The sequence below is a fragment of the Blastomyces dermatitidis genome, assembly GCF_000003525.1.
Source record: "Blastomyces dermatitidis ER-3 genomic scaffold supercont1.2, whole genome shotgun sequence".
Taxonomy (NCBI): Eukaryota; Fungi; Ascomycota; class Eurotiomycetes; order Onygenales; family Ajellomycetaceae; genus Blastomyces; species Blastomyces dermatitidis.
The window spans coordinates 7,090,344-7,116,345 of record NW_025544775.1 but is presented as its reverse complement, the minus strand read 5'-3'; the positions used below and the strand labels follow the sequence as shown (position 1 = coordinate 7,116,345).

Sequence of the window (26,002 nt, the reverse complement as noted above, 5' to 3'; positions counted from 1 at the left end):
ATATCGACCCAAAAAGCAAGGGAAGCAAAACTAAAAATGCACATGAATCACCAGACCCATCAATAATGATCATTATGTAGGCTACTGGGGCAAAAGAGCTCGATCACCACCAGCGCCTGCTGGTAGAAGGGCCGACCAACCGCGGGACCCCCAACACATTATCCATGATTTTATGATCCCTGAAATTATTTCCAAATCCTAATCGTCCAAGCAGCAGCCACTTGCCAGTCCGGCTGGGAAAGGTGTCAAAAGCTGAATGAAATGCAAGAGAAAAAAATCTCAAAAAGTGGGAAAAAGTGAAATATATAAGAAAGATGACGGCGGGGGATAGTAGTGGAATAAATAAATAAGAAATGAGTCTTGTGAAATGAAAAAACACGAACAAGTAGATGGAGATGATAGATGGATAACGAAGGAAGAAATGCATAACTCCAAAAAAAATTGAATAACTTAAACAAACACAACTATCTCCCCCCTCTCATTCCTCTTCAGCCTCAACACCCTCCACAACTCCTTCTCCACCTCAATCCTCCGCTCTCGCTCCCTCTCCTTCACCCTCTCCCTTTCGCGCTCCCTACTCTCCCGCCCCTCCTTCCCCCTCCCCCTCCCCCTCCCCCTGCCTCTCCCTCTCTCCATATCCTTTTCCTTTTCCTTTTCCTTTTCCTTTTCCTTCTCCTTCTCCTTCTCCTTCTCCTTCTCCTTCCCCTTCCCCTTCCCCCTCGCACCATCCCTCTCCCTCTCCCCATCTCCCTGTGAACTCCCCCCCATCCCCCCTTCACGATGAAACCTCTTCAACGCCTTATGAACCGAGAACCCCCTCCCAGACTCCGGCCCCTTCGTCACAAGCGATAAAAACACGCTCGCCTGCTCGCGCAGCACGAGCTCGCGCTCCGCCGCCTCCACCTCCGCGTCCTCGTACTCTCCTCGGCGACTACTACTGCCGCTACCGTAGACGACGAGCTGGTTGCTAGTGGCGGCGGCGGTGGTGGTGTTATTATTATTTGCAGAATTCCCATTAGCGATGTCGGCGCGATATTCGATGGTCTTGAGACGGCGCGGGGCCGTAGCGGCGGCGGCGGCGGCAGCAGCATCGGCCTTCTTACTCGTACTGGAACTAGCACGAGCGCTCGTAGCCGCACGGGTGGCCTTGCTAACACCAGCACCAGCAGCCGTAGTCGTGCCACTCCTCTTCGTCACCGCCTTCCTCTTCTTCTCGCGGGGAGGAATGATGGCTTCGGCAAGGCTGGCGCCCTTGCCGTCCTTACTCGTAATAGGCCAGAGCGGGAAAGGTTTACGTGTAGGATCCGTGAAGACGGGCCCCTTGCGGGGGTTGCGGGCGAGGAGGTCCATGATCCGATCTGTACGTTCCTGGATAGCGAGGACGAGGGCCTTGTCCTGTTCGTCCGTGGTAGATTCGTCGTTAGTGTCCTTATCATTATGATTGTTAGTGTTGTTGTGGTTGTGGTTGCCGGAGGCATCGTTATCTGCCATGCGGGTGCGTTTTATGGGGGAAGTTGGGTTGGGGTATTGGTGGCGTCCGTCATTATTGAAGCCCTCGTCGGCGCTGCGGTAGGCTGCGTCTGGTGTTGGTGGGGAGATATCTCTCATCATGCGGTTGATGCCACCAGTAAGGCCTGAGTGGGCCAGCGTTGGGGTTGATGGGTTAGCAATAGCACTTGATGGGGGGGGAGCGTCGATCATTTGGATATCATCACCGCCAGTGGAGGCCGAATTGGCCATCTGGCCATCGACTTTTCCAACATGGCCGCGTTTACGCTTCTTGTCACCTGTACTAGTCGGGTTGTTAAGAGGAGTATGGAACCGATCCGGGGAAGCTGGGCGGTCCTGATCCCGATTCTGATCCCGATGCTGATCTCTATCCCGACGGGATGACCGATCCTTATTCCGTTTTGGTGCTGGGGTCGTGAAATTGTTGAAAGACGCGGCGGATCCATTTGCACCTCCGTTTTGGTATAGTGGTGTCTCTAGGGTGTCTGCGCCATAGGAGAAGCCATTCTCTTCAAATGCCACATCGTAATTTACCTCATCATCCTTTCCATTATCGATCTTTGCAAGCTCCTTGGGCGCATTGAAGAGCGGGGGTGCATCCTTTAGCATAACCATTGGCGCGTCGGATCCTCCTAGGGAGACTTTTGAGGCATTCGGGGTGGTTGTCGTGTCGAGAAAATCAAACACATTCACCTGGGCATTAGGCTTGGTTGTAGTGGTAGGGGTCGAAACCTTTCCAGGTTCCTGGCGGGGAGCAGCCTGGTGAGGGCTAGGAGCGGCCGGAGGGGAAGCATTATGGGCAGGTCTAATCTCGTCAACATCTGGAGCATCTTCTACCCAAGGGTCAGGGGGCCGAGGAGAATTGGAGGAATTCGGGGGTTCAACTATTGTCACGGACTTGAATTTCTTGGATTTGTTTGGCTTCTCCTTGTAGAGGGCACCCTGGTATTTCTGTGCTTCTGATATGCATGACTAGAAAAACACACAAGACCCCAAGACAAAACGTGTTAGCTGGACTATTTTGTTTTGTCATACTAGTCGGGATGGCATGTGGTTTGATGGAGCAATAGGTTGTAACTGTCACGAATGGGAAGACATGATGGCTTCACCCAGGCGCATGGGTTCCGCGATGGCTACCCAATGGCAAAGCACCCATCACGCAACAAATGCGACCAGTGAAGCCATCTGCCAAATCAAACGCAAGGGGGAAGAGGATAGGGGAGACATGGCAGGATGTTTCTGCTGATCCGCCAGGCGAATCATCGATCGACCCGTCGCATCGCCGCTGGGTTGGCTGGCGCGCACATGAAAAAAGAGGTGCACATAGGAACCCATGCAAGCACATAACGCGACGATTCAGACGACCACCACGACAACAACAGCAGATCCCAAGTGCTAGCGCGCGTAGAATTGATGGAGGTGAAATGCGGAATTTATGGGCAGCTTGCGGGGGCTAGGATTGCAGTGCGACGTTTGAAATTTATAAAAAATTTGGAATAGAAGAGGACGTAGCCGTACCGTATGGCCTCGATAAGAGGTTCCGGGGAATTCGACTGAACAATCGAGACAGGAGAAACGCGCGCCGCGACACTGATTACGGTGGGGATCGGTCTTCTTCTTGGTGAAGACGTCGCCGCAAGCCTAGAGGAGAGACTCAATGAGGGAGATATTTAGCTTGTGGTCAGCAATGCATCAACGGGAATATTTAATTTTTTTTTACAGCAATTCCATTCCATCCACCACCACCCCCACCAACCGGTAAGCCACGGTGATAAAAACAAAAAAAAAAACAAAAACAAAAGGACGGATCCAAACCCGAACAGGATAAAATGAGAAGAAACAGAAACAGAAAACGATAGCCAACTCACCTCGCATTGAAACGAGACCATGGTGTCGTGGAAGCAGCAGGACGGGGCCCGCCAGAACAGAGACAGACAAGACCGCAGACAGGGCGGGTCTGGGAGAACAAGTGTCGATGCCCAAGAGGATCAAGAGGAGCGCAAGGAAGAGTCGGTGAGGCGGGGCAGAGACGACTCAACGGCGAGGGCGTGAGAAGTGAGGCGGAGAGAAATGCCCAGTGGGTTTTGAGTTGGGCGAGTTGGATGCGAGCAAACGAAGAATTTTGGAGAATTATTTTATTAATAACTTCATAAAATCTGCTGCAGGTCACCCAAGACAATATAGTTAGTTATATATATGAGCTGGATATCTCTCGTCTTTCACAGAGAGAAATCTTTTTGCTTCTTCTCCTCTTCTGTTCCTTTCTTTTGTTCCTCTTTTTTGTTCTTCCCTGGTCTGTTTCGTCTGAAATATTTACGCCCCAATACGAGGCCAAAAATACCAATATATTTTCAAATGCGCCGCCAGTCAAAAAGGTTCCCAGCAACAAACCAGAAACCAGCGAATAATAAAGAATGAGAACTAGTTAGCCCAGCTGCAGCAGAGACACGGGAAGGCGGCTGTTTAACTAATAAACGGTAAAGGGCCATGAGAGAGAGAGGAACGAGGAGAGCGGGTGAGCAGATCGAAGTCAAGACATTTACGAAAAAAAAAAGAAAACAAAACAAAAACAAGGCCGAAGCAATCAATCACGTCGTCAGCGCAGATGACACCCCCTTGAGGCTAACATTTATATGGTTGTTATGATTATTACGAATATTATGATTTATGACTGACAATCCCTCCGTGCTTTAGGTTGATCCGTTTCTGACACGGCAAGAGAAATTATTATTATTATATACAAAACATACACCGTTATGATGGTGTCTTGTCTCCGGCTTCAGATGCCGCTGAATGTTGTTTATTTACTTAATGTATTATCATATCAACCGCCTTTCCCATCCCATGAACCCGGTCCCGCTCGACATCATAGTCTTCCAGCATCGGATCTGCGGCGAGGGGTTAATCACCCCCCTGTCAAGTCAGGAGAAACGCGAGAAAAGAAATAAATTCATACGCCCATCACAATCGCAATCGCAATCGCAATCCCAGTCCCAGTCCCAGTCCCAGTCCCAGCTCCAGGCCAGCTCAGCCCAAACGATGATCCAATGCGATGGTCAGAATTACGGACTGAACCTCGAAAACAAGCGATAGTTACATACAGAGAGGGCTCTTTCTTCCGTGCAAAAACCGTCGCGCTGTACGCACACACACAGGGCCAGAAGGGTAGAGGGGGGCAGGTGTTTCTTATCGATAACTCAGTCAACTAACTAGCCCCCAGCCCGTCATGCGCGCCCGCGCCCGCCAGCTGCTCCACGAAGTGAACGTATCCTGATCCTGGTCGTCGTCCTCTTCTTGTATTATTCCTGTCATGATGACTGACCTCATGCCCTCATGTCCTGGTTTCGTACGTGTGTGCATATATATATATGTGTGTGTGGAGACTTTTGCTCAGCGGGCGTCCACCCCGTCGCAATTGAAATTCTAGATGAAACCTTTAACTACTGAACAGACAGCAGTATTTTTGTCGCAGTGTCACACTCCGATGGGTAGTTAATGGAGAAGAGAGAGAGAGATAGATAATACGCACCACCTAGCAAGGGGATAATGTATGACCCCAATATCCCTCTCCGCCTCTGGTTTATCTTCAAGCCCTGATTCATTCATTTATTATTATTTTTTGTTTGTCACAACCCAGCAGCAATTGCAAGGCTCCAATTCTCTTTGCAGTTCCGTCCCCCTATTTGCGCACGAAAGCTGATTCGCTCCCGACACCAGCCCATGCACATGGATGTGGCTACTTGTATCAGAAAAGACAGTCCAGCCCACCAAAGGCCAGAAACAGAAGGAAAAAGCAAAAAAAAAAAAAAAAAGTACAGATGCGCATCGAATCACAGTGCAGGCTTTCCTCCCAACTTTTTCCCAATCATACTGCGTAGACGAATATACCCCTCCTCCACCCAGGATCTTCAAACACCAAGTTTACCATACCAGCCAGGCCGCGCTCAAATCATAATCATCATAACCTTGGAAATTTGATTGAAGTGATGCCGCGAAAGAAGTTCTGACTACATACATTGTGAGGAAGTATGTAATGCATAGAACAAGACTTGTCTCTTTCTGTATCGCTGTATCCGCGGCGCGATGTACTGTATATCTCACGTCCTGTACTCTGTATATGTATGTACATGTACATTTCATTTTGTCAGCATATAACTACGGAATACACACTGCGTAAAAATCTTGCGCGAGGCTGTCCAGGTCGTTTCAACCTGGCTGGTATGGTATGGCATATGCGTGTAGTGTACCTAGTATTAGGGGAGTCAGCTGCTCCCCAACCCCCCCCTCCCCCCTCCCCCCCTCTCTGCTTTATTTTTATTTTTATTTTATATTTCTTTTTATAGAGAAAGATTCATAATTATGAAATGTACGGCGTACTGTACTGTAGAATTAGAATGCTGACACCTGAGGCCACCCTAACCATGGTCCTGGGACTCGAAGCGTGCGCATGTAGCTACAGTAGTTAGGTAACTACATGGCTTCATTTTAGCTTATGATGTGGCCAACCAACCGGAACTGTACTGCATAGCATGGAGTTTCTAGAAGGCAAATAGCGGGATGGGATGGGATGGGAGATGTGCTTGGTTAGAAGTGGGATGGATGTGGTTGGGTGTGTTTTGTCCTATTGTTTTGCTCTGATTGATGTATGTACGGAGTATGTGTCTGCCATCCGATATTTTAATAGTTAGCCCTTGCGGGTAGACAATCAGATGGCGAAGTGGATGTTTGGTCGCAAAGGTTTTCGATTTTGGACTTTTTGATATTCAGACTGGTCCGACGACCGAATGATGCAGGTGGTATGCAACTATAACTTTTTGTACAAGCGATAGATGGATGGCGGGAGGTTGGTTCGCGATCCGTAAGTTATCTCATACTTGTGCCATGTGGTTAATTCGGCCTGAATGAAATCAGGGGAAGAGAAAAAGGTAAAAAGGCAAAAGGCAATCCATCTCTATCTAATTTTTAACGTTCGATATGTATTCTCCCCCCCCCCCCTCCCCCCCAACGCTCATCCCCAATGTTTCACCGGCTAACTTGCCGCTGACGGCTAACTAGCAGAGCAGTTGGCCTTTATATAGCATATATACCATGTGCCACCGCAACGAGCTACCGTCCAGACTCTAGGAAGTGAAGAAGGAGCTAACATTAGTCCCTCATTGACGGGAGTTGATATAACCAGTCACCAACCCCGTCCGTTCATTCGCGCGTTGTGGTTCCATTCAAATAGCGGCCGGCCGAATAGTAAAGACAAAACCCGGCCAGGGGAAAATAATGCACAGTACATAGTTTGGTCCATCCACACCTCAGCGCTTGGTATGTATGTATATGCTAGGGGGGTTAAGACAGGGGAACACAGAAAAGGCTGTTTGTTAAGCTCTTTTACAAAACAAACAGCCGTGCAGTCATGGCGCTTTCAAGGCAATGACGTATGATGTGGCAGTACTAGGAAACCAGGGGAGTTAGCAAACCTGCGAGTATAGATTTATATTACTCGGCAGAAGGCTCAGTGCACTGCAAATTCAAAGACGGGGTAAAATGGTACCTTGATATAGGTTATCACTCAATTGCACACTTATTGGTAGCTGATCAAGAGGCAATAATTCCAGGAATCACAAGTTGGGTATGAGATTTAGGGGGAAACAATCAACTCTGCTGTTGACATTTATAGAAATGATTCATTAATCATGCACTAAACTATGAACCCACCAGTTTGTTCAGCAAACAGGAAAATGTAGTGCAACCAGTTTCAACAGAACAGGTGGTAATGCCAAAATCCAAAGGCGTGAGATGGTGGGGAAGGGCAATGTACAGTACAGAATATCATAGTTGAAGCCCCCCGAAGAGTGATCAAAAGTTGGATCCGTCAAGCTTCTGGCTTTCCATGTAGCCACCACTGTTTACCATCTTATTGCGAAATTCTTGGCCATGTATTCGGAGGACGAGGAGACGTGAAAACTTGTGGAATTAGAAAAAGCGATATGATGCGCACTGTAGTTGCGGATTCGGACCAGAACAGCCAGGACGGGTCTGAGTATCCAGTGATGAAGCCACCAGCAGAGCAACCTGAGAGAGCGGTTAGGTTTATTATAGCTTTAACCAAATGAATCAAAGAATCCAACAGAATCTCAAACCTCTGTCTTTCTCTCTCACGCACGGCCAGCAGCGGGACGAGGGTGTATGCTGTCAAACCACGTCCTCGCTGCTCCCGAGTCCTCAAATCTCAGCCGTAGATCCTCTTGCAAGTGCACAGATACCGCTCGCGCCGACATTTTTTGAGAGAGAGACGCGAACAACGTCACTGGCTTCAAATCTCATTGTCCGCCATATATCTTAGACAACGGCCTGATAATGAGCGGGTCAAGAGCGCTAGTCAGGGCTCTATCATGGTTGATTTCTGCGGGCGTCATGCCCAACTGTGGCCGTAACTATGAGAGAGACAATAAGCCCATCAGTTACCATCCATCTAGTCGAATTAGACAGTTGGTTGGTTAGTATCACCAGCTCCCGGCTGATGCAACGGCGGTTCGAGCTTTGGAACTAGGTGTTGAAGTAAAAAGCCGCGTTCCACACATTTCCCCGAAGTGCCTTAGAGAAGAAGAAGAAGAATGACACGTTGGGTTATTGAAGGGCATTCATTCTTGGTCAGCGAATACTTAATAAGTTATCAGTTTCCGTTACCGCCATTATTATATCCTGCAAGGTGTGGACTTTATCATTCTGCCCAGCGAAAGTTAGTTTTGGTGCTTCTTGCGGCTAATACATCCGAGAAGCTGGCAGTCGTTCTTGATCAGACCAGCGAATACAGCGTTCCAATGAGCTTTCACGCTTCGCTTAGCTCTGGTTGATTTGCCAGGGAGCAGCCGACTTTAGCTCTGGGGCCCGTTACGGGTCTAAAATATTTGTTCCCAACCAACCCATCTGATATATTATTGTCTTGGTGATACATAACTGGATGCTGTGTGTTGCACAGCGGTGGAGTGGAGTGTCGATTCTATTCATGGAGAAATTCTATTTTGTTTTTGAAGTACCATCATTGGCATGATCATGATTCAAAAGGAGCGAAATAGCCAATATATAATCTATGAGTATCTTGCTGAAGATAGCTACTTGCAGAATGTGCATAGAAACACAAAGAAGTGATGAATATGCCCAATTCTTCATGCTGCTTATCTAAATGGATAATTCTCTGAATGAAAAAAGTGCTCAGTGGAGGTGGGGAATGTATGTCCAAGTGAGGTTTAGTCATTATCATAAATAAAAAATAAAAAAAGTCAAAGACAACAACAAATATAAGATGGGGGAAAACTCTGTTTTAGCTGGGTTTCCTCCCGCTGACAAAATAGGTCTTGATATACATATGGTTCTGCCGATTGCGAAACTCCGCCTTCACTTTGGCCGAGAGGACCTGGCACTCAGCGTGAGTCCATCCAAGAACTTTACCCATAAAGCCGAAAGCGTACGCTTCAACGCCTAGAAGAGCATGTTCCAGGAAATAGCGTCCGACTTCTTTGAGTTTTGGGTCTTTGGCCCAGGGACCGATTGGAACCTAGATGTTGACAGGTGAGATTGATGCAAGTGATGAGGGAGGGTTTTTTGGAATGATAGGGGAAAAAAAAAAAAAACAAACCTTGTGGATTTCCTCCCGCACATCCTCGAATCCCGCGTCAATAAGCATTTGCTTAAACTTATGAGCGACGTTGAGTTCCTTCCCAAATTTCTTCGCGGCTTCATTGCAGAGGGTTTGGTACTCAGCGGAGGCAGTGGCCCTTTCCATGGTATCGTCATCGGACGACATCCAAGCCTCAGGTTCCTGAAGCTCCAGCCATCCTCCTGGTTTCAAGTGCTCCAAACACTGCGCGAGCAGCTTTTTCCAGTTCCCAACGCTTCCACCAATCTGGCGTGAGTGGATAAGATCAAAGGGCTCGTCACGGCTGTAAGCCCAATCGGTTTCAATGTCGTCAACATAGAATTTAACATTGGGAGCCACCCAGGTCGGCTGGATAGGGCTCAGATCTACCCCTATGGCCTGTGCGGACGGATATTCATCGCCGAAATCCAAAGCCCAGAGGCCAGTGCCGGTTCCAAGATCCAGTGCCCGCTGGGGGCTAGGTCCGATAGGTGCGCGAAAGAGTTTCCCATCGAGCAGTAGCAGAAAAACATGATGGAGAAGGTCAAGACGGTCTTGCTCAGTTTCATCGTTGGGGAGAAGATATTCCCCCTTTTTGTAGCCAGTGTATCTACGACCGTTGGCATACTCGTAATTTAGAATTGAGGAGGTGACCGAGGCGCTGTAGGCGGAGGCGTCAGACTCGTCGCCAAAGGTGGAATCTGCAGCGTCGTCGTCCACATCGATAATTGGGAGTTCGGGTCTGGGGTTTGAGGCTGCTGCATCAGTGGCCTCATGTGTGTTTGCGGTACTCATGATGTTGGAATTATTGAGAATAGGTGGAAGTTGCGGTTGAATTTGTCAGCATTTAGTGTCGGTTTCAAGTTCTGATGTTTTTTTCTGCTTCTTTTGTGATAGAAAGAGGGGGTAATAAGACTTTCCTCAATCTTTCGGGGGCGAGCGGGGTGGATAGGGGTATTATTTGGCTACTAATAAGGGATCCAACCGGAGTGGAGTGCTGGCGAAAGCACTAACAGCTGTTCCCCGTACGTACGCAGTTACAAAGTGAGCAGGCATCCGGCGGGCGAACTACACACACAGTATGAAACTTTCGGCCGTTGCCAGTTACAACCCTTGGATAGTTAGGATAGCGCGACAGATTTGGCATCGGGTGTACTATGTAGTTACTCCGTAGGACTGATGGCATTAGCACTCGAGATGGCGCCGCTCCAAGACATAGCTGGCATATTTTATCCTGAATAACACTAAGTGTTCTCTGTAACTAATATTTTAGATATTTAAGTATGTAGTCATCACTGAGGGTTGCTTTGTATTATTTATCTTAGCAGAACCTCAGCAAGATCTCCCCTCCTTACAACTTGTACTGAAATACAATTGCTGTTATCAAACACCATAATATATCCATATAAGTAGGTGTCGGAACGGAACAACATTGTTCCCATAAGCAACTGAGAAGCTAGACTACATCTCGATCTTCATCTCCATCTCCACCTTCATCTCCACCTTCATCTCCATCTCCATCTCCATCTCCATCTCCATCTCCATCTCCATCTTCCTCTCTTCTCTGTTTCTATCTCTGTTGCCACCTTGCAAGCCATGTCCTCCCGCCCTTTCAATCCACTGCCTACATTCCCCATTCCCATTCAGTGGGATGTGCCAGGCCGTATTGCCCAGCTGCGGGCCATGATCGATGACCCTGCCACCAGTCAGGCACAGAAGATTAACCTCCAGGTTGCTATCAATCTGTATCATTCAAAAGAGCTACCAGGACGGTTTAAATATATCCAGAATGGCAAGGTTGTCTCTCTTAAGGATATCAATTTTAAGCAGCCATACTGGGTTGAGGTATTTCCTTCACCTTCCATGATCTATATGCATTCACCGTTCTTAACCCTCATTTCAAACTAGGGTTATGGTCAACAACTATCTTCACGGGCTACAATTCCAGCTACCGTGCCAGGGCTGTCTTCTGCACCCTCTCAGCCTGTGTGCAATGTTGGTGTTGTTACTTCATCTAGTCCATCCTTGTGACTAGTAGCTAGCTTCCATCTAACGCCTCTTCAGCCTTCGAGCCAGCAACTAGCACATCACATGATATATAATACCTACGCAGAAGGCACCGGTGGACATGAGGTTAGCATTTTAAATTTCTAGGGAGTATCTACTTGGTGATACGCATGTTTGACACATGGCCCTGCATCAGATATTCGCCCGAATTAGGCCCATTCCAGGCCTCTTATCATCGTCATTATCGATTACTGTCACAATGCTCAATGACACTGGAAGTGATGTGTTGACTGTCTTTGATACAGATCTGACTGCTTTGGCCATCCCTCCAACCTATGAGGGGTTTGGGACATATGTCTCAGTATCAACACCGAATGGGATTATCATACGGCAACAAGTCATTGTTGACATACAGCTGTTGGATTCGCAGGGGAATCCTGTGTCTGACTGGATTAGAGAGGAGGGCGTTATCACACCAGCAGCTCTTGGTGTTGGTAGACTTTCAGGTGATGGCATTAGGCAATCTCTATATTTTGCAACTGCACCAGGAAATCAACATCTGTATGTTGCTGAAAAGAAGAATGGCATTGTTAAAGTGCTTCCAGTTGTCTAGCCTATTTTCGGCTATTATGCTTATCTTTGTTTATCTTGCCTACTTATGTATGATCTATAATTCTTTGATATTTCATTATTCATATTACAATCAGGAAATCAGATACTCTCATTTGTGGAAGGTGTAAAGCTTGCTTACAGACAGTCTCATCACAATATGCAGTTGAATATATCTTGAAAAAATCCTCTAATTCTGATAAGATATCTGATGTAATCTTTGACTTTACACTGTGTGTTGAATGGAGTTCTCTAGCAGTTTCAAAACAGTGAAGATTTTATTAAATTTGATATAGAGTGGCCAGATGACAATCAATGCTCTGCATGATCTCAGCAGGTATATAACCATTCTTAAGAAGACATACAATCTTATTAATGGTGAAATCACTCAGTTAAGATGACATATTGGTGATAAAGGTAAGAAAGACACATTCTTGGATGATATTTGATTGAAAGTGATGTGTATTGGATGATATTGAATGATTCTAGAGAAACATGGATATTTTGATTTTTTTGTGGTGTTTTGCTACTAATTTTCAGGGGGGGGGGGTTGGGAAAATTCTGTTTTCGCAAGCAATACGTCCGCCACAATATCTAAGTATTGGTCAGTGAAGGATCGAATCCCCTTGAATCATATCATCTGGGCTATGAGGGCTGGGCGCTAGCCTACGAACAAAGGCTGCTTCTGAGTTTTACAAATGCATCGCTGACGGCGATAAATACTTATTTTCGGGGCCCTTTCGCTCCCAACCCGACTTCAAGGTAGGTCCGCTTGGCCCGAGGGTGACGGGGATGCGGATGCGGATGCGCAACGGGCCTCCTGGCGACAGATCCGCGACACGATCACGAAGGTGGGCTTGGAGGGCCTTGAGCTGCCGTCTGCTTTGCTACTTGTTAGTGACCATGCGGCTGACGCTATGTTTCACAGGACACTGGATGAGGCGCTCCGGGATATGATTCCGACGCATAGAGATGATGTGGATGGGTTGAGGTGGTCTTTGGACAAGCGCGGACAGGAGAAGAACCCCTGCGAGATTTCTTCTCTTGACTACGCTGTAGTATGCTTTCCTGGCGGCAAGGGGGGCGGCTGGCCTTGCGAAGCAATCTTTAGAGGCACCCAGGTTCTGCTAGGAGCTTCCAGAGTGTGATCCAAATCGTGCTCAGCTGTCGTCGATTGTTTTCAGCGGGGGGGATGGTGGGGGGTTGTGAATTATGCATGTGTCATATAATAAATTTTAGCTTCCAGGCATTGCAGTTATGGACGGAATCACGGTTGCAGGGTTTTGATCTTTTTCATTTGTACCTGTTCTAAACAGGTCGCGCCTTTACAAATATTGCAATGTGCACCTCTCTTGGCTTTATGTGTTTTGATCTCTACTGTAACATTGTCTTTTTTATGAGGCCTGCTCGACTATTATAGAAATATGACGCTGCATGTCTGAAGCAATAAGGGGGGGATATAATACAATCCGAATATCAAAACCTGAACGCCAGTCCACTTATAGATAAAATTTACACCATCAGTGGTTTGAGTCCATTGCTCTGAAGATGGCATTTGAACTTTTGAGGCCATGGGGCACGATTAGTAGTATGGGCGTTCACAATCCCCCGCGGTCGTCCACCGAACACCCTTAGTTCCATGTCGGATAGAGCCTTCCACGTATGGTTAAGGGCATCATCGGAGGACAATTCAAACCGAATAAACCACTAACCATTTGTTTGCCTGAAAATGTGCCGTCAATATATATTTACAAATAATGAACGCAAGATGTTTCAAAGTGATATGTATCACAGCCACGACGTGGGTTGGAGGGTACATAAAGTACTTACGGTTCAGGGTGTATTTCGACAGGTGGAAACGACCCAGGGTTGATCTGCCTCCCATTCTGGGATACTTTCTTCGTTGCGCTTTCATCCACCTCCGCCTTGCCTGAAACGGGCTGATTAGCACTTTTCATAGGATTTATCTTGCTACTATCTCCCGCTCCATCTTGGCCCCCCTTCTCCCCTCCGCCGTCACTCTTGTCGTCGTCATGTGCGCAGCCACAGTCGTAGAAATCTCCAATCTTGCTACAGTCGAAGATATCCTTGTGGAGCATCTTGTTCACTTCGTTGTGAACATGGCATGCCCATGCAGCGGCTGCGGAGCGCGACGACACTTGCGGCGGGAATTTTGCTAAATGGGCCTGGAAATGGGATGCGCATTCGCCGCTATCGAGGAATTTAGTTAGTGGGAGACATTTTCATCAATATTTGAGCAGCTCAGCTTTGCAGGAAGGATTCAGCTCGAGACAAGGACGTACCAAGGGTATAATCTTGAGAATAGATATATGTATGACCGTAGCGTTTCTTGTTGCTCCTCTGATGGCTCGTCTGGAAACTGCGCCATCATGGTATGGAGCACTCTCCAAGCTGCCCGACCAAGTTCCGCCCTGTAAGCAACAACTCTCCTGTTAGCTATCTAACTTAACTATACAATCCGTTCTTAGTCAAGTTGTCTCCGCCCCGTAGGACCCACTCAAACGCGAGAGCTTGATAGATAGCAATAGTAGCAATAGCCACGAGCCAACATAAAAGCAAGTCCAAGCACAGCTAGTTATCCTTACCTCGCAGTCTCATTGCCCATCTTCGAACTTACCACACCCCCTTGCAGCATCTTATCTGTTATCTCGACATTGGGAATTGTCCTGTCAACGTGGCCTGGGGCACGCGCCTCAGGACTTAGTGGGGAGCCTTGGCGGAGGAATGCGAGGGTAAGGATGAAGAAGAACGCAAGGCCAATAAAAAGAAACAATCTTGACGTTGGCCGGTGTGCCATGTTCGTTTCGCGGAGAATGGCGCTGGAATGGCTAGCTATCTATCTGGACGGCATTGGCGACACAAAGGGGGATGGATGAATGGAGTAGCAATTGTCCAGGGCAGACGAGGAGGTTGACAGGCACAAGCACACGTTTTGCGTAAAGCAGGGAATCGGCTCTGGAAGCCCTTTCCTGTCTACTCGGCGAAGATGCGCAAGTTGCCTACCCCCAAGTTGGGGTGTTTGGGATAAGCAGTGAGCAGCGTGTTTGTGCCGGTTGACAAGCTGCCATCGACACTTTAGTCATGTGACCAACTCCAACCCACAAAGCGACCAGCTCTACAAAGTTAAAGTGTAAATTATTACAAAATAGAAGGTCGGCTAGAAACAGTTAATTTCACGAGCGGGATAAAAGGAGAGAATAAATGTATGTATGGTATATGCGAGGGTATTATCATAAAGCTATGGACATCTATCTAATCCAATTCGACGCCAGCTATAATGAAAAATGATATAAAATGATATACATATCTCTTTCCCACCTTTTCCCTTGCGTATATTGTAGATTTTTGTTCAAAGAGAATAAATATTAACAAAGAAACAAAAGAGGTGACTCCCGAAAAAGAAAAATTTTGCCTTCCAAAACACCAACTCATCTCGTGTCTAAAAGTTCACACGGAATCTTTTGCTCGTTCTCACTCTTTCCCCATACCGGTAGAAGGCCCAAGGAATCGGCGTCATTGCCAGCGCAATGAATCCCAGCAGAGAGTTGCCCCAACCAAGGCCCAAGGAGCTGTACATTTTCAAGCCACAGAGGGGCAGCAGTGCACCTCCTAGGGAGCGGAAGACAGTGGTGGCAGCCATGGCGCTGGCAGCATGTACGGTGAAAGCGTCGACAAGATACGTTGATCCGGTCATCTAAATGGATAAGGATGGTTAGATTCGGGAGCTTGATGCTGGATGGAGATAACCAAAAAACGAGAACGAAAAAGGAAAAAAAAAGAATCAATACTTACAAATACCATGATCATACCAATACCCAAAAAACTAGTGCCAAAGATCGGTACGACATAGTGCATGCCCTTCTCGGCCGTCCAGCCGTACCAGAATAATCCGATTGGGACGCAGAGGCCTCCTGGAATCATAAGTGGGACTCTGTACTCGGGCTTCATTTCGCCGTTATTCTTTTTCGCGAGGTTTTGAAGGATGCGATCTGACAATGCTGAGCTGAAGGCGAGGCCTATGAGTGACCCCACACCAATCCCTAAGAATGCAAGTCCGGCGCTTCCTATTGTTCATCAAGTAAACTGGGTTAGTTGATTTGATGCACTTTGTCGGGATCTTTGGGGAGGCAAGGGGAAAATGGGAGAGGATGGGGATGCTTGGAAGCCCCGGTGAGATATATACCTGTAGAGAAATTGTATTGCCCTACAAACACACTCGAGAAGGTTGTGAAAAGTAGGTAAAGATAGCCGTAGACGAGAGCCATGTAGAGAGATAGTAGGAACACAATAGGAGACAGGAACAGCATTTTGGTTGGCCGAACAATGGCGAAGAGGAATAGTTCTTTGGACGTTTTACCTGTGTCAAGGACGGATTTGAGATTTTGGTTGCCAGTTTCTTTGACGAGTCGCTTCCTTTTCTGTTCCAACAGAATGGAGTGACACGATTCACTCATAAAGACAAAGGTGTTGACGGCGACAGCACCGGACTGAATGTAACAGAGAAGAAGCGGTTAGAAGCAGAACTCGTGCAGGCAGGGCACGGGGAGCCCAATAAAGCGAGATGGTTTACTGACAGCTATAGCAAGAATCCAGAATGTCCACCGCCACCCCATCGACTCAGTCAAGTATCCTCCCGCAATTGGGCCCGCAACAGGACCGATTAGCGGTCCAAGAGCCCAAGCACCCATGGCGGCTCCTCTCTTTTCTTGTTTAATCATATCCGCTAGTGAAGCTGCACCGATTGTTAAGGGGCAGCTACCTGCCGCGCCGGCGAAAAACCGAAAGACGATAAGTGAATCTAATCTCGGGGCAACAGCGCAAGCAACGTTGAAGACAATAAAAAGAACATTGCAGGCATGATATAGATACATGCGCCCATACAGTTCGGAGAGAGGGGCAATAATTAGCGGGCCAAATGCATAACCTAGCAGATAGACAGACATGACGAAGGAAGCAAGTTCCAGGTTATTCGTTTTGAACTCGGTCATGACCTCCGCAGTCCCAGGGGCAAAGATGGAGGATCCCAGGGGCCTGCCCATAAATTGTTAGCTGCGTGAATCCAGGTAAAAGTGCAGGAGGTTGCAGTGGACAGAACATACGTTAAGAAAGTAATCAGCGCTATTCCTACCACGATGCCGACTTTCTTGGTCGTCGGCCAATTGTAAGGGTTCATTGGATCGTCCGGTCCATCCCAGTCGACCTTGTTTGAATCCATGGGCTCTCCGCCTGATAGGGGACGATCGTGATATTGAGATCCGACCTCACCGCTACTGGGTAAGGTCGGCCCTTTATCGACATCTGCCATACTCACGGATATAGCATGCTTATTTGCAGGGGAAGATGGCCGCGATGTAGCATTGCCCGACAGTGTCACAGCATCATCGGGGCTAGGTTCAACTATCGTTGACGCTTCTTATTCTTGAGTTAACTTTGACAATTGTGCTGGTTTCACGATGCTTGGTGGGTACATACTGTCACTGGCAATCATTGGGCCGCCGAGGTTTGTTGGCGGCAAATATCAATGTTGATATTCCAGTTATTTTTTAAATTGGATGAGAATGGAAAAAAAGAGCTCCAAGCCATCAAAAGTTCTCCTGTTCCCACGCCCTTGACCTAGAAAGCGCGGAAAGCGAGGGTTGAAGGGTCAAAATAGGGTCCAAGGAAAACGGCGGGGGAAGTCCAATGTAAGGTAGCAAAGTCGAGCTCCCATACAGAGTACAGCGATCAGAACAAAAGTGAATTTCCTTGTCAAGAAGGCTAATTCAACCGAAGCATCAAAACGGGAAAAGAAAAGAGGGTATGAATTAATAAGTCAAGCCGGTTAGATGATCGCAAAATGCACAAATGCACAAATCCAAGTAAATTGCTTGACAGAAGCTTATCCCTCTCCTTCCCCGCTAATCCTCTCGGCAGGAGACAAGCCGGGACTTAGGGGATAGCTAGTCCATCGTCTGGGATAAAACCTTGGCAGAGAAAATTCAGCCAGCACAGTTTGCCAGAAGCATCTGGTATTTGACTTTATTGTGGGCCTTATTCGGCAATTCTCCTTGCAATGGACCCGTTGTTGGCAACTTGTAAGTTGTTGCTCTCCAAACTCATCAAGCTTGTAACTGCATGGTTCTCGCTCCGGGCGCGAGCTTCCAGGGGTCTGTGCATTAACTATCATACACATGCTTTGCTCTCTGATTTCACGAACGACTGAGCTACTAGAATAATAACACACAAAGTGTCCCTTCGTTTGTCAGTTGGTTATTCCGGAGACAAGGCCGGAATCTCTCTAAAAGATAAAAGGTTGACCCTGACCATCCAAAAACCCCAAGGTCCACACGGTTGGGCTGAGCGCCAGCGCAGGACGAAAGGACTGTGCACCAGTCGTTGGACCAACTCAAGGCCAGTGTGGTCACTGTGGTGGTGGTGGTCACTATGGTTGGTGGTGGTGGTGGTGGTGGTGGTGGTGAGAAGCGGGAAGCGTCGACGAGTCTTTGATCTGGTTGGGCGGCGGCATAGCGCCATGTGCAAATTAGCCGCATTCTGGCTTATCCGCATGCATAATTCACAATTTTAAGCACAAACTTTAGCGCTCTAAAATACGCCCCCACTAACCTAACACACCTCACACATATTACTAATACCTTCTCTAACTCTTTCTAATACTAATTTCAGGTTTTATTCTCTAATCTACACTTCTACACTAAGAAACTGGATGTTGAGAGCAAGAGAAACAGCAGAATAAAGTGTTGGGGGTCCCGCGGTTGGTCGGCCCTTCTACCAGCAGTGCGCTGGTGGTGATTGAGCTCTTTTGCCCCAGTAGCCTACAGGTTATGAGACCGTTGAGCGTGAGCCCCGCTGTGGTCAACATGCATGGGTTCGATCCCAGAATGGACTTAAAAATTCCTAACAAATATCCTTGGACATTTTAACAGTGCCAAGAGACATCCCAGGAGTGTGCCCTAGAAGTCCCGTGAGTCCTAGGACTGAGTGGTCCAGTCCATTATTAAAAAGGAGCCATTGTGGGGAGGTCACTGAAGGGAGCCACTGAGGGGAAGTATTGTACTCTGTGGTAGCTGGTCCGAGGGGGGGTGTTGGGGGTCCCGCGGTTGGTCGGCCCTTCTACCAGCAGGCGCTGGTGGTGATTGAGCTCTTTTGCCCCAGTAGCCTACATAAAGACTTTAGTTATTATTAATGCTGCTGTAAGCAAGCCTTTCCGACGACTGTCAACTTTTCAACCCGTGGATGTTTGCGGATGCCAGCAGAGTTCAGTTAAGGAGAATGACTAGAGCCAATAATAAATCCATGGCTTCCGAATCATCCCATTTCATAACCATGCATAATAACTTACCTGCACTATATCTGAGGTCTCAATTATATCCAGCACTCAATTCACATAAACCAGCCACAGCCCTATGTTGGAAAAGAGAGCCTCATATTGGATACGGATTACAACAATACATGATTCAATTCGGACACACAGTTACATGGGCTCCGACTTGACTACCTACGCGCCCAGCCTCGGGCGGGGTTTGGCTGGTTGCTTTATTGTAGTATGATCGGGAGCAAAAGAAGGGGAAGAGGAACAGCCATGGCGTATTTCATCCACGATGTAGTGGTTTCCTGCGATGGTCTGCATAAAAACATATGGATGAACACTAGGCTTGCTTTGGGCTCTACATGGCCTGAGCTATCAACTAGGTGGACTCTGACATGATTTATCGATTTATGCCCCTGACTTACGTATAGCTGTACCTGTGGGAGAAAAATACTTCCCTTCCATCCTGGCACTCTTCGGGAATTTCTTACTTCAATTCTGACTGATATATTATAGTTATAAGCTGCTGCCCTACCTATTAGCCTTGAATGCTACAAGGTACATGTACTGTACATGGACAATAGCCAAATTTGTTATGTATAATTAATTACATGTACAGTATTCAGCACCAATGAGCAAGACAGAATTTTGGTTAGGATTGAAATATATATATATATAGTTACATCTTGTTTGTAGAATTGGCTTCACAAGCCATCAAAAAAATGGGAAGTGTGAAAAGTGGATTTGTTATATCCTTAATGTGACATGATTCAAGCAAGTTCTGTTTGTTCAACATTGTCTTGAGGTGTGCTTGGAGTCTTGGATTTCAGATGTTAGAATCAAACACCTATCTGAAGGCACTTTTACATAGCTATTCAGAGATAACATCTCACATTCACAGCTAGGTTTACAGGCACATAGAGCTTTCGTTCAACGTGGCCATTAAAAGGCACATAGAAAGCCTGTTTGCAAAGCCAGCAGTTAAGTCTTCTGGTGCTATTGATGAAATCAGCAAATTCCGGGGAGCTCACAGGCATAGAGTTTCCCTGGGGTTCAGATTATCAGCCTGGTCCAGCATTCTTGGGGGAAGCGTGCGAGGAATCGGAGGTAGACCGTAACCGGTGAGCAGAGGTTGTTATGAAATTATCTGAGAAAGCCTATTTAGGTGAGTAGAGGAGTGGAACCTAGAGTGCAAGGCGCATTCCCATAGTTAGTTAGACCCCATGTTAGACACGTCCAAGTTGCTGATGCTCCCTCACCCCCCCCCCCCCCAACCAAGGAAAATCGGCACACGAAACCTGTGGGAATGCGTTGCAGGAGTTTCCTTTGGCGAAAGGTTCTTCCGGCCAGGGACTGTGCCGAACAACCTCTTTAACCCACATCCAAAGCTTCATGCCGTTGAAATCCCTGGGACCCTCAGCGCTCACTAAGGCGCCTAAGCAGGCCCGTCAGGTTCATCTCTCACGCAACATCTTGAGGTAATCCTCACTTGCCCACACCAAGATGAGGGCTCTGGGCCTCTGGCAAAGATAACAATGTTTACAATCATGAGTGGTGCTCGCTGGAGCGAGGCAGATTGACTGTGTCTGGACGCGCAAGTGTGTTGAGGGTGGGCAGAAAGTCCTAAGGCTTCTTTCTGCTGTGCCTCGCGCGTGAGGCGCCACCAGATGTTCTAGCCCTCCAGAGTCCAAAGCCTTGCCCAGCTCCTCCTCTCTCCTCTTTCAGGAAAACGATTCTTCATGAAGCAAATAAACCTAGAGAGCCAGATGAGCCGTTGGAGTTTTGTCTTGTTACGATAAATATCTTCAAGTTTACCTATCCTAAAGTGTTGCGGTTCGAGCCGCTGGCTACAGCGTGAGACTGTCACATAAAACATCAAAATGAACGAGGCTCAACCCGAAGAACTGGCGGGAGATCTACTGAATAACTGCGGGCTTTGCTTGCTATCCCTTGGTAATAATACCACCCTTGAGATAACATGAACAGATAGGCTGAAACCGGCTCTAGATGGCGGAGGCGTCAGGGGGCTCTCGAGCCTACGGATCCTACAGGGTTTGATGGAAAGAGTCAACCATGAGCGTGCCATCGTTAACCTTCCCTCCGTGAAACCCTGCGACCTATTCGACCTGATCGGTGGCACCAGCACGGGAGGGTATGGTTCCTATTGCAGTTATTGTGATCATTTACCATAACACACTGACTTTCCACAGACTTATAGCCATAATGCTTGGACGCCTCGAGATGGACGTAGACCAGTGCATCGCGGAGTACTCACGAATGATACAACAGATCTTCAAGAAGAAGTCATTTCCCGTTGACTGGAAAGGGAAAATTAAAGGCCGTTTTAACACTGGGATTTTAACGAACTCTCTACAAGAAACTTTGCTATCCCTCGGCTTATCAGACGCCGACTTTCTTAATGACGGCAAAGAGAGGAAATGTAGAGTGTACGTGAAATATCTAGAAGATCCCCCTGCCGAAAGCTAACAAACTGTAGATTTGTTTGTGCAACGGCATTCGAAACTAAAAGCATCATACGCCTCAAATCCTATAGACTCCCGGGCGACCCGAATCTCAGCCCTACTATACTAGATGCGGCGCGCGCAACATCTGCTGCAACATCCTTCTTCGAACCAGCTGCTATCGGTACCCGGAGGTACGTGGATGGCGCTTTGGGAGCTAACAACCCGGTGGATGAAGTCTGGAATGAAGCTCAAAATATTTGGTGCGCGGACGATGGCGCTCTTGAGCCATTGGTGAATTGCTTTCTCTCGATTGGCACGGGAAACCCAGGTGTCTCACCCATGAACGAGGGTGCCTTGAAGATGTTGGCAAAAGATATAGTGAAAATGGCAACGCAAACCGAACGAACTGCAGAAACATTCCAAGCAAGGCACCGAGGTTTATTCGATCGTGAGAGATATTTCCGTTTCAACGTTGCTCAAGGTCTACAGACTGTGGGGTTAGAGGAGTATAAGAAGCAGGGCCTGCTTGAGGCAGCCACGGATGACTATTTGACTTCGACGGACCAGAGGGTTCGGCTAAGGAATTGTGTAAAGCGCCTCAAAGAAAAAAAAGGTGTGTAGTCCGGTTTTGGCCTCTTACTGCCTTCGACATGGGATGAAATAGAACTTAATGGCCTTAGGTAAAAGTCCTATCGACTTAGTAACAAGAATACGGGTATGATTAAATATCGAATTATCTCAAGATGTATGCGCAGTTGCTAATATGTATTTCCCGCATATTAGTCTTGTGGCAAGCTTAATCGCGAGCGTAGAACCGGTACGTCTAGATGCAACTACGTGAAAACAATCGAATATATGTTAATATCTTATTAAGCCTCATATACGAATATCTGTCTTTCAGATCCCGCTTTCGTTCAGAATCCTAATTTTACGGGGCGGCAAAATGAAATTCATGTTATCCACCAACACTTCGTATCCGCGAAGGAGAAAAAGTTGCAGGGACGTGTCTGTCTCTGGGGTCCCGGAGGAGTAGGCAAAACGCAACTCGCAGCAGCTTATGCTTTATCTCACAAGCAGCATTACTCGCACATCCTAAAGGTTTCGGCTCGGAGCTTTGCAGCTTTGGAAGAAGATTTTGCAAAGATCATATACGAAGTCACGTCGCACGCAGGAGTTGATGCGAACCCCACCAGCGGGGTCAAACCCCAAATGAACGAAGCAGAAATGCAGGGAAATATTCATGCTGTCCATCGGTGGTTTTCAGATCGCCAAACCGGCGACTGGCTATTGATAATTGACGACGTGAGTCTTGCAGGCGTGAATATTCTGGGATTCATTCCTCGAACAGAGACTGGAAATGTCCTCATAACTAGCCAAAGCCGGGAAATTGGTGGTTACGGTCATTTAATACCCCTTGAAGACCTAGACCCGGAAGACGCTGTTACCCTCCTTCTAAATAAGGCAAACATACATGATGAGGAGCTACGAAGACAAACACTCCCCCAAGCTACGGAAATAGTCAAGTGTCTGGGATACCGTGCCCTTGCAGTGGAGCATGCAGGTGCTCTTATTGGATGCAAGGGCATAGAATACTATTGGAATGTTTTCAAACTCGACCGGACTACAGTTCTTGACCATCCTGAAAATACTTCTATCCATCGGGAATCTGTCTTCACGACATTCAAGCTATCCTTTGGCGTACTGATGGAAAAGAACTATGCAGCTGCAGTACTCCTGACATTTCTTGGCTTTCTGGATAACACGACGATTTCTGAACATCTGCTCCTTGAAGGCGGGAGGCGCCGAAAGTCACTCCCGTCTGTGCAGATGTTCGAAACTCGATTAGAATTCGTAAATTCTGTAGCTGACCTGCACGCCCTGGCCCTCATATACTATTCCGAAGGAGAAGATGGTATAATGATATCGCTTCATCCGCTCGTCCATTACATGAGTCGTGCGAGGTTAAAGCCTATCCAACGACTAACTCAAACAACGCACGCAGCATATTTCCTCCTATCACCCATTTTGTTTCGATCCGCTACTGAGAGCTCTACAAGCCATTCATCATTCAAACATCTCCTTCAAGTTTTACAGCAAGCTATGGATGCAACCGACGAGCCTCTTTCTAGCGTCCGCCATCTGCGACTGTGGACCTATCTCGCTCAATTACTGATTAGCTACTATCCGTACTGGCATGTTTCAGGTAAAGTTGGAGACTTGTTTGCTATTGGCAAACGTGCAGTTTCTGTTCTTGAATTTTCAACGGATGAACACAATTTTACTGCTTGGGCATGGGCTTCCATTCTTGTGGCACAAGCTTCTGAATTCATTCCTTCTAGCGGGGTTTCAGATACCTCTATCAAAGTGTTCCTAGGCAAACAACTCAATCCGAGAATAGCGTTGGCCCTGGACTATGCTACCAAGGTCGATGAAGCCGATCCTTCACCCTCCCATCTAATACTTCCAAGAATGGGCTTTGGTCCGATGACGCTGAGGCGAATTCTAAAAAGAAAACCTTCGGAATGGTTCGTTTCTATGTACGCGAAACTTCTCCGGGAGGCCGCATGGCTATGTACGCGCCGAAAGTTATGGCATGAAGGATTACTTTTAGCGACACTGTCAGAGCTCCCCACAACTTTTTTTGACCGACAATATTTGGCAAGATTCAACTTCTCGCCAGCTCAGGCAGTTAAAGCCACCTTCACTGCATTCTCCAATCAAGATATAGAAGGACTTCTCGACATGCTCAAGAAATTCGGGCAAGATGTAGAAGACCTCCCGACTAGGGGAGCTCGATATGATCTCAGCAAGATCTTGGCTACAAAAGGGCAATATGCTGAGGCTGAAGTGATAGCTAGGACACTTACTGCCCAATATTCAGGTGATTCCAAACTCGCTATTCCATCTTTCGAGGGAACCTTCTACACCTGGGCCAACAAATTACTCGCTATCTGTTTGGCAGGCCAAGGGAAATTGTCAGACGCGCGGGACCTTCTCGTCGATGTATATAACACTGTGCATGAAACGTCTGAGGGCGATCACCTCGGCCCTTTCCACGCGAGCTACCTGATGATTCTCTTCCACACTCGATTCAGATTGCATTTTCCGAAGGATATCAGCGACTATCGGCGGGAGGTGTCCGAAGTGTTCCGACGTATTTATGCTGCGGATAAATCTAATCTTTTGAGCGGAGAAGGCCTCGCCACGGGCTGCCTTCTATTATCGCAGGGTGCACTGGACGAAGCGGCTTTTATTTTTCAAGAATTATCCGAGCTCTCAACTGAGATTCTAGGCGCGGACCACCCTCAGACACAACACACGGCCTGGCTTCTTAAAACTGCAATCAAAGAAAGGGAACAAGAGGCCGCCTATGAAAAGAACGGAGATTTCTGGATTCATTTCGGGTGCATGACCTTTCAGAGAGAGGTTAGCATTTTCAGCTCTCCTAGAAATTTCAAGCCTGTTGTGGGGGCGCGAGAACAACAGATTTCGTGGGAAGAGGCTGCTAAATGGTCTCATAGTCCAACAGAGGGTAAATTTAGTGGGAAGGTATACGGGATTCAGAAGAAGATACTTTTAGTTGTTATGGCCGCAGGGTCTGTCCTACTTGCCGGTTGGTTTCTGTTCACTTTCGGGGCTGAACTCAGCACGGCTTACGTTTTAACTGCATTTTGTACTTTAGCAACTTCAGCGTTAATTTTGGATATTGTTGGCGGTTTTGAGGTGTCTAGTAGGTGGTTTATCTGTTGGATGCAAAGGCCTCCGAAGCCATTGAAAACAAAAGTGCGTCCGTAGGCTAGTAATGAGATCTATTATCAGAAGTTTGAATACTAAATTTTATGATAATACGCAGGTGGATGGTGGACATAAATGGTAATCACATAGTAACATCGTGGTCGGCGATCGGGCTGATGTCCTGATATTCATGGGTTTGTATTATTTTCACTCTCAATCCAACATAGAGAATACGCACAGGTCATATATATTCTCTTGGAGATTAGACTTTGGATGTGCTTAAAATAATCCTTTAGCTCAAAAGTTTACCCTACGCTAGTATTACCTTGGACTAGTTAGCGCAATAATTATGCTTATTTTAATGACCATCTGCACTGTACTGTATGTAATGTACATGTACGATGATCAGCGCTCGACACTTTACTTGACCTTATGGCTTTGTATATACTCCGTACAGGGTTAATCCTAGCGTGAGTAGGAGATATCTAGGTATGTAAGGTCCTCGGCAACGTAAAAAAAAAAAAAAAAGTTCATTCCAGGGTTAAGAGTTGCATACGATCTCTGGATAAAGATTTGGTATCATGACAAAGGTTTTGTATTTGACTCGCTTGCACGGTGGTCACCTTTACGCGCTTTTTGATCCGTAGTAAATCTTTCCTACAACCTGGCTTGGATTTGCGGCTTACCACCTGGTCATCTGGGGGCAAGCACGTATGACTGAGA

General features: G+C 47.2%; 6 protein-coding genes across 6 annotated transcripts; 2 read left to right on the top strand and 4 right to left on the bottom strand.

The window, feature by feature from the left end:
• Positions 1 to 450: 450 nt before the first annotated feature.
• On the bottom strand, positions 451 to 3,398 carry BDCG_02329 (uncharacterized protein; the record flags this gene model as incomplete). Its single annotated transcript, XM_045417873.1, has 4 exons — positions 451 to 2,314; positions 2,408 to 2,430; positions 3,028 to 3,150; positions 3,378 to 3,398. 4 exons carry the CDS (start codon positions 3,396 to 3,398, stop codon positions 451 to 453), a joined length of 2,031 nt encoding a protein of 676 aa, XP_045274586.1.
• Positions 3,399 to 5,887: 2,489 nt separating this feature from the next.
• On the bottom strand, positions 5,888 to 10,360 carry BDCG_02327 (methyltransferase). Its single transcript, XM_045417872.1, has 4 exons — positions 9,137 to 10,360; positions 7,641 to 9,055; positions 7,052 to 7,572; positions 5,888 to 6,951 (listed from the first exon to the last, which is right to left on the bottom strand). The coding sequence occupies exons 1-2, from the start codon at positions 9,929 to 9,931 to the stop codon at positions 8,822 to 8,824; spliced, it is 1,029 nt and encodes a 342-aa protein (XP_045274585.1). The 5' UTR covers positions 9,932 to 10,360; the 3' UTR covers positions 5,888 to 6,951; positions 7,052 to 7,572; positions 7,641 to 8,821.
• Positions 10,361 to 10,732: 372 nt separating this feature from the next.
• Positions 10,733 to 12,900, top strand: BDCG_16552 (uncharacterized protein; the record flags this gene model as incomplete). Its single annotated transcript, XM_045425770.1, has 6 exons — positions 10,733 to 10,981; positions 11,045 to 11,131; positions 11,201 to 11,269; positions 11,340 to 11,704; positions 12,362 to 12,514; positions 12,681 to 12,900. The coding sequence occupies 6 exons, from the start codon at positions 10,733 to 10,735 to the stop codon at positions 12,898 to 12,900; spliced, it is 1,143 nt and encodes a 380-aa protein (XP_045279992.1).
• A 179-nt stretch (positions 12,901 to 13,079) lies between these two features.
• Positions 13,080 to 14,862, bottom strand: BDCG_02324 (FAD dependent sulfhydryl oxidase Erv2). Its single transcript, XM_045417871.1, has 4 exons — positions 14,359 to 14,862; positions 14,056 to 14,184; positions 13,583 to 13,963; positions 13,080 to 13,475 (listed from the first exon to the last, which is right to left on the bottom strand). The coding sequence occupies exons 1-4, from the start codon at positions 14,568 to 14,570 to the stop codon at positions 13,460 to 13,462; spliced, it is 738 nt and encodes a 245-aa protein (XP_045274584.1). The 5' UTR covers positions 14,571 to 14,862; the 3' UTR covers positions 13,080 to 13,459.
• An 83-nt stretch (positions 14,863 to 14,945) lies between these two features.
• BDCG_02323 (MFS multidrug transporter) lies at positions 14,946 to 18,219 on the bottom strand. Its single transcript, XM_045417870.1, has 6 exons — positions 17,246 to 18,219; positions 16,873 to 17,185; positions 16,348 to 16,804; positions 15,957 to 16,260; positions 15,566 to 15,837; positions 14,946 to 15,467 (listed from the first exon to the last, which is right to left on the bottom strand). The coding sequence occupies exons 1-6, from the start codon at positions 17,259 to 17,261 to the stop codon at positions 15,213 to 15,215; spliced, it is 1,617 nt and encodes a 538-aa protein (XP_045274583.1). The 5' UTR covers positions 17,262 to 18,219; the 3' UTR covers positions 14,946 to 15,212.
• A 2,110-nt stretch (positions 18,220 to 20,329) lies between these two features.
• On the top strand, positions 20,330 to 25,647 carry BDCG_02321 (phospholipase). The gene is made up of 7 exons (XM_045417869.1): positions 20,330 to 21,032; positions 21,087 to 21,231; positions 21,290 to 21,526; positions 21,577 to 22,157; positions 22,225 to 22,259; positions 22,328 to 22,361; positions 22,419 to 25,647. The coding sequence occupies exons 1-7, from the start codon at positions 20,960 to 20,962 to the stop codon at positions 25,337 to 25,339; spliced, it is 4,026 nt and encodes a 1,341-aa protein (XP_045274582.1). The 5' UTR covers positions 20,330 to 20,959; the 3' UTR covers positions 25,340 to 25,647.
• The last annotated feature ends 355 nt before the right edge of the window (positions 25,648 to 26,002 follow it).

Excerpts from the sequence above, each read along its gene's own strand:
- BDCG_02327 (XM_045417872.1), bottom strand. The coding sequence starts at position 9,931 with ATGAGTACCGCAAACACACATGAGGCCACTGATGCAGCAGCCTCAAAC. Across the intron at positions 9,056-9,136 it reads TGCGGGAGGAAATCCACAAG|GTTCCAATCGGTCCCTGGGC; the intron begins GTTTGTTTTTTT and ends GTCAACATCTAG.
- BDCG_02324 (XM_045417871.1), bottom strand. The coding sequence starts at position 14,570 with ATGGCACACCGGCCAACGTCAAGATTGTTTCTTTTTATTGGCCTTGCG. Across the intron at positions 14,185-14,358 it reads ATGGGCAATGAGACTGCGAG|GGCGGAACTTGGTCGGGCAG; the intron begins GTAAGGATAACT and ends TGTTGCTTACAG. Across the intron at positions 13,964-14,055 it reads TTCTCAAGATTATACCCTTG|CGGCGAATGCGCATCCCATT; the intron begins GTACGTCCTTGT and ends ATTCCTCGATAG.
- BDCG_02323 (XM_045417870.1), bottom strand. Across the intron at positions 16,261-16,347 it reads TCTGGATTCTTGCTATAGCT|TCCGGTGCTGTCGCCGTCAA; the intron begins GTCAGTAAACCA and ends TGTTACATTCAG. Across the intron at positions 15,838-15,956 it reads GCAATACAATTTCTCTACAG|GAAGCGCCGGACTTGCATTC; the intron begins GTATATATCTCA and ends GATGAACAATAG.
- BDCG_02321 (XM_045417869.1), top strand. The coding sequence starts at position 20,960 with ATGAACGAGGCTCAACCCGAAGAACTGGCGGGAGATCTACTGAATAAC. Across the intron at positions 21,232-21,289 it reads GGTGGCACCAGCACGGGAGG|ACTTATAGCCATAATGCTTG; the intron begins GTATGGTTCCTA and ends GACTTTCCACAG. Across the intron at positions 22,260-22,327 it reads ACTTAGTAACAAGAATACGG|TCTTGTGGCAAGCTTAATCG; the intron begins GTATGATTAAAT and ends CCCGCATATTAG.